Here is a 7246-nt window from a genome sequence, read left to right on the forward strand (position 1 = left end):
GGGAGGAAATTGTGAAAAAATAGATTTTCCAAACAGACAGTTTCTTCTCTAACTAAAAAACAACAACAACCAAATTTCAAATCAACTTAATGAGATAATGTGAATGACGAATGTCTGTCAAGATGTGTTAGAACATTTTGTGTTTTTTAGTTTTTTTTTCTGATCTATTTTGAAATAAGTGAAATATATGAAGCAAATACAAATTTTGAATATTTTTCAAAATTTTGAAAAAACACAAAGATTTAAAACAAGTGTGAATGGTGCCGTCATGTGTGATTGAAACGAATAGTTGGTTGTCGGTAGCAGATTGAGGGTAAATTTAAAATAAAAGGAAATGGTATGGAAAAAATATACGGATTTCAATTTTGGTCCTTTAAACAATTCTGACGAAAATATATGTGGGAGCAATATCTAAATTTGGAGCGATCTGGAGCTATATCTAAATGTGGGCCAATTTGTAGGATCTTTTAAAAATATTTTTTAAAAAATCTATGTATTGTAGGTCCTTAGAAAAATATTATTTAAAAATTCTACGCATTTGGTGTTCTTTGAATATATACATTACAAAATATACGCCTTAAATGTCCTTTAAGAAATATTCTTCAGCAAATCTACGCCTTGTAGGTTCTTTAAAAAATATTCTTCAGCAAATCTACGCCTTGTAGGTTCTTTAAAAAATATTCTTTAAAAAGTCTACGCCTTGAAGGTTCTTTAAGAAATCTACGCCTTGTAGGTTCTTTAAAAAATATTTTTTAAAAAGTCTACGCCTTGAAGGTTCTTTAAGAAATCTACGCCTTGTAGGTTCTTTAAAAAATATTCTTTAAAAAGTCTACGCCTTGAAGGTCCTTTAAGAAATCTACGCCTTGTAGGTACTTTAATAAATATTTCTTATAAAATCTACGCTTTGTAGGTCCTCTAAAATATATTCTATAAAAAATCGATGACGTGCTTAACCACTTCCCATAGATATCCGAATGCACTCAAGCACGCATCCCCACCATATGTTTTCAATACAAACATGCCCCCAACTCTCTCACACACATATCCCCCATCTTCCCATCCTACTGCTGCACAACACATCTTGCCAATGTTGCATGCAATCCAAATAATGTCTATTTAAATCACGCACTTAATTAGTGCTGGTGCCTGCCTGCTTGCTTACTTCCTCAACTGTGGACCCATGAAAAATTGACTCTATTGAATGCCCATTACCCATGATGAAAAACAGAAACTAGAAAAAAAGAAATTGAAATACTTAAAAAAGAAAATATGAAATGAAAAAAAACATTATTCACAACTATGAAATATACTTCTTCCTCCCAAAAAACCCAAACAACACCATCCGTCGTCATCTTCAAGGTACTCACAAAAATAGACATTTATCTTGCCATCGAATGAAATGAGTCCATCAATCCCTATGGAATATAAGCACAAACACCCAACTATTTTGTAAATGTGTTAAGTGATATGCCCTCATATTCACGAGACCATATTTCTTATTGAGAATGTGCGATATTTTGTAAGTTTTTTTTTTTTTGAAATGGTTCGAAGAATGACAGGTCGTACAGCAAATCAACTGTTGGGGGGAATTTAGACACCTTGTTCTTTTAATAACTCATAATTCATGGCAGATATTTTCGTAAAAACACACACATACATACATACGGATATACACCATTTACTTGACAAATGGGATTGATGATGAAATATAAAAATATTTTAAATAATTAATAGAAAACATTTTTTATTAAAGATGTTATTTTAAACATTTTATTAGTGAATCTACACCTTGTCCTTTAAAAATATTCTTTAAAAAATCTACTTCTTGTAGGTCTTTTGAGAAATATTTTATAAAAAAATCTATACCTTGTAGATGCCATCAAAATATTCTTTTTTATTGAGAACAAAAATTGATTACATTTAAAGCAGGAGCTAATTGACCTCGTACTCCATTCTTCATCATCGGCCTGGTTGTTTCTTCCACTTCGGAGACAGTTTTTCTTCCTCCAAACTGATACGATAACTCATCTGCGGTTCTGTCGTTGGCTTTTAGAGCTTCCACAGTAAACAATCTTTTCCTGCAGCTTTGTATTGATGATCATTTTATTGAGAACAAAAATGGATTACATTTAAAACAGGAGCAAACCGATCTCGTACTCCATTCTTCATCATCAGCCTCATTGTTTCTTCCACATCGGAGACAGTCTTTCTTCTTACAAACTGATAACATTTGAGGTCGAAATAACTCATCTGCAGTTCTGTCGTCGGGTTTTAGAGTTTCCCCCAGTAAAAATCTTCACCTGACGTTTTTAATATTCCTTTAAAATTAACTTGTTTTCCACTCATATAGCTCCGAAGGTATTTCAAAAACAATTTTGCAGCAGTACTCGGGCTACAGGCGTAGATTCTGGTGGACTTCCAGGTGCATTCCTTGTCAGTGATGATATTCGTATTCCGTTCGGATACAGAAATTCATCACCCTTCGGTATAACTTCTTTCCAGAAGTTTCTTTAATATTAGCGCATTTGGTAGTTGATGGTAGTGAATATTAAATTTTAGCAATGGGGAACTCTTCAGAATATACATCCACTTCAATGATTTCATGCCTAGGAAGCATCAGTATTCCATCTGTCGACGAGAAGTATAACTTCTTGTCGAATGCTTTTCTTTAATTTTTCTTAAGGGGAACTCATCCATGAATGTATCAGCTTACCACCTGTGGATGTCATTCTTCTTGAGTCCGAGGAGTCACCTCGGTTACCCTATTAACCATGAGGTACTGATGACGTTATTCATATCCGCCTCTATGGCTTCATGACTCGGAAGCTTGTAACCTGTCGACGTGAACGTGGTATTTCATCTTCGCTTTTTGCCACGGAAGCGTCGACATGTCGGTGTGGAATCTTAATTCTGCCTCGTCGATCTCATCCCCAAAACCTGCTGACATCTTATTAGATTCGGAAAACAAGCTCTTTAATTTTACTGCTGAGCAACTACGTCAATACTGCGGATGACGATGTGATGATGAATTTTCTTGCCAAAATTGCAAATTGCGTGTTAATGCGTAACGATTGATAAATTTTTAATGATTCGTGTTATGTTAATTAACGATGAGTTACAAAATACTTTGGACGACACGAACGGCATCGCCTGTAAATATAAATTTTGTATCTCTCGCCCTATTAAAAGTTTGTGAATTATAAATAGTTCAGAAAATTGATGAAGTCATAAATTAGAAATACATTTTTTGTGTAAGAGTGGTGAGGAAAATTGGAAATGATAGCTTCGCTGAGATTATATCTGAAAGGAAAGTTATGAAAGAAAAAAATGCATCTATATACTTTCTACAAATGAGTGGGAAAATCGCTAGAGAAATATGATGTATAAAGTCTCAATACTTCAACTTCAGATCTCAGAACTTCTATAATGATTCCCTGAGCTTCAGATCTATGAACTATAAAATACGTTTTCAATTTCGAACGTTTTCAGCTTGTTGTGATTTTGGTTTTTGCTAGGTCCATGGTGGTATGGTAAAATATAAAGTTTAGTGATTTAGTGGTCACTACTTGGCCCCGGATAATTGATGATAATTTTATTGAGAACAAAAATTAATTACATTTAAAAGGGAAGTGGTAGGTAGAGAGTGTTCACCGCAGATAGATAACTCACAATATGTGTATTTCATGGATATTGATGATAATTTTATTGAGAACAAAAATGGATTACATTTTACATCTGCCCTTTCATGCTGAATTCGATTATTTAGCGGTCTCCATAGGTGTAACCATAGTGATACGTCATCCATATCCACGTCAACGACTTCTTGCCTCAGAAGCATTAGTTAGCTATATGTCGACGAGGTACCCGCTTTTGTCAAGTCACCCCAATAACCGTGGACTTAACCATCATATTACTAGAAAGACTCCCTACAGATCTTGTATAAAGTCCCTAAAGACTTAATACTTCAGATTCAGATTTTTTTAGGGACTCTGGAAACCAAATATATTTATACCCTACACAACTATGTTGTCAGGGTATTATAGCTTTGTGCAGCCCCAAATGTTTGTAACGCCGCGAAATATTGGTCCTAGACCCACCTTTAAGTATACCGATCGTCATATCTCGACTAGCTGAGTCGATCTAGACATGTGTGTCCGTCCGTCCGTCCGTCCGTCCGTCTGTCCATTATAAATTGTAAACACGATACAGGCCACAGTTATGGACCAATCTTCACGAAATTTTGCATGTAGAATGGGTTCTGGCCAATGAAGACCCCTATTGTTTTTGGAAAAGATCGGTTAATATTTAGGGGATGAAATGGACCAAAAACATTATTTTTGTCGGTTTTTCTGGTCGCTCCAGAGGCCGCAATTATGACCCAAACACCGCGAATTTTTGCATGGAGAAGGGGATCGGGCTAGAGAATAAGCATGCATGTTTTGATAAAGATCGGTCAATATTTAGCGGGTCAAATGGACCCTGACTTTTGTGTGAAAAATGACAAAATTTGTATTCTATGGCATATATATTTACTCCTGGAGGATGTAGACCCGAGGAGTTGATAGCATATCCAAGAGGAGTGGTTGGCCTTTAAATTGATACCAAATATAGTGATGTATCTACTCAGATGTGGAAGTTACAGTCAAATATTTACAGGTGCTTACGTTTTCAGATATTATTTAGTAACCCATTACCACATTAGAGGGGGAAATATCGTGCTGATGGCTTTAAAATTTTTCATGAAGTTCCAGTTATGATCGAGAACAACGCCTACCATTTTCGGTGATGATCAGATTAAAATTTTGGGATGAAATGGACCGAAAACTTAATTTTTTGTGTGTTTTCGAGTCGAGTATAATCCGAAAATCACAACACAACCCACCGTGAAGGTAATCTGGACAAGTAATTAGAAGGACTGTACGGAACATTCGAAAAAAGTAAGGAAGAGGTGTTGTTGACCTCTAATTGGACAAGAGGGGGCAAATATCAGGAAATATTACTCAGACTCGAAATAAACATCTTCAGAAAATTAGAGTTCGTGGTAGTTGTGTAGGGTATCGTATGGTCGGCCCCGTCCGACTATACTGCTCCGCTCACTGGTTTTAATATAGCTCCTTAAAATATATTCATTAAAATTTCGTAATTAAAGCTCTTTACTTATTTTTTCTTTCTATTGTTTTTTTTTCTTTTTAGGTTAAAATATGGTTTCAAAATCGCCGAACCAAATGGAAAAGGCAAGATAATGTTACTAACTCTGAGGCGGCTGAGGTTAAATCCGCCAATTCGGGCAAAACAACGACAACAGCCACAACAAATAGTAGTACATCATCGATGACGACCTCATCGGTAACAGCAACACCGGCGGTGGCTACAACAACATCATCCTCTACAGCACCAATATCATCCCCAACAACAATGGAGAGTAACAACATTACAGCAAATGGCAAATCAGTGGCAGCAACATCATCAAATGGACCATTGATGACCGCAAACACTGATGCGATTTTAACAACAACGACATCATCATCGTCCTCATCATCCACCGCCTTGGCAACAACAAAGAAAAATGCTCACATCAATGGCACAAGAAATAGCTGCAATAGCGGTGGTGAGCCAGCAGCAACATCAGCTAATGCCGAAGGTAAACGCAACATTGCAAATGAATTAAGTGCAAAATTAACCGCTAAACAAGCGACAAAAATCAAAAAACAATTGAATGCTCTGCTGGAGAAAACCTCAAAAAGTGCTACAGGTTCGGCAAAGCATGAGCAGCAAGCCACTGGCGGCACTACTACTAGTAGTAGTAGTTTACAACATGCATTACAAGCTGCTTCAGGTCAGATTGCAACAACTGGCGTTGGTGCTGCTGCTGCTCCTGGCAAATTAGCAAATAATACAAATGCAGTAATGGATAACAAGAATGGCCCCAGTCCGGCATCAGCTAACAATAAACAATTGCACAACAGCCATCACAACCATCATCATCATCATCATCATCATCACCACCAGCGTGGCCATCATCACCATCGTCATCATGCTGCCATACCGCATCATCATCATGCTATTCCATTAACGGTTGAGCCTGCAGCACCCCTGGAACAGACTGAAAAACTCGAAATCAAACTGGAGGAATCGCCACAACATCGCGAGTTACAATTAACATTGTTACGTGCCGCTGCTGCCGCCCAGCAACAACAACAGCAACAAGGTGGCCAACAAAGTCCACATTATGGCGAAATGGATTTTGAAAGTAAATTGGCCGCATCGAAAATATCAAATGCTTTAGCCGTGGCCAACAAATTGAATGGGATGGAAGGTACAGCGGCGGCTTTGTCCAAAAAGTCTAAAGCCACCAGCAAAAGTGAAAAACTTCAGCAGGCGACAACGTCATTGATGAAAGCCGAACACAAGGAAACAAAGGACACCACAGTGACCACAAAAAAACTGGGCAATGTTGTCTCAACTTCTACGCCACCACCTCTCGCGAATGGACAAAATAAAGATGGCAGTCCTCAACAATCTAAAATACCGAGTGATTTGCTAGATGATTCTGATGATACAGAATATCGAGCAAAAGCCGACAATGATGAGGATGATAAGGAACAAATAAATTCTAATTTAGAGGCAACTACTTCTGCCGCCATGATGGATATTGATGATAATTTTATTGAGAACAAAAATGGATTACATTTAAAAGAGCAGACAACCGATCGCATTCGAGATTCTTCATCATCGGCCTGCTCCTCCTCTTCCTCGCCGCCTTCGGCCGCCTCTTCCGTTGTAAATGATAATGCTGATGATACTGAAATGCAAGAAATTTAAAATTTAATGAAATCGAAAAAAATCATTTTGAAAAAGATCTTCCAGTCCAAAACAAAACAAATAATCCACAACAAGAAAAAAAAAAACAAAAACAAATTTTGTGCCAAAAATTATTTTGAAATAATAAAATAGATACTGCTATATTTCGTATGCACTATGTTAAGTGTTAAATAGATATTTAAGGTATATTGTAAAATAATTGGAAGATATTTTTGTTTATTTATGTATTTTTTAAAGAGTCAGAATCAATTTCTATTGATTGGGGAATAGTTCTGGAAGAGACCAATAATTTAGATTTGGATATTTTGTGGATCACTTGTTTCTGATGTCTCGATTAACTGTCAAAGTGCGTAACATTATCCAATTAACAGGTCGTGCAAGAGGCGACAGTTAATCGGATTCAGTTGCGCTAAATGGATTGCCT

General features: G+C 36.7%; 1 protein-coding gene across 1 annotated transcript in view; it reads left to right on the plus strand.

Moving 5' to 3' along the window:
• Window positions 1-6822, plus strand: part of LOC133337330 (streptococcal hemagglutinin-like) — a 101143-nt gene extending 94321 nt beyond the window's left edge. The window contains exons 7-8 of the mRNA XM_061545567.1: window positions 5194-5391; window positions 5563-6822. Coding sequence (XP_061401551.1) covers window positions 5194-5391; window positions 5563-6822 — 1458 coding nt within the window. The remainder of the gene's footprint in view (window positions 1-5193; window positions 5392-5562) is intronic.
• Window positions 6823-7246: the final 424 nt, after the last annotated feature.

This window comes from Musca vetustissima, unplaced genomic scaffold (assembly GCF_032173495.1).
Source record: "Musca vetustissima isolate MV318-11 ecotype Yass unplaced genomic scaffold, APGP_CSIRO_Mvet_v1 utg1953, whole genome shotgun sequence".
Classification (NCBI taxonomy): Eukaryota; Metazoa; Arthropoda; class Insecta; order Diptera; family Muscidae; genus Musca; species Musca vetustissima.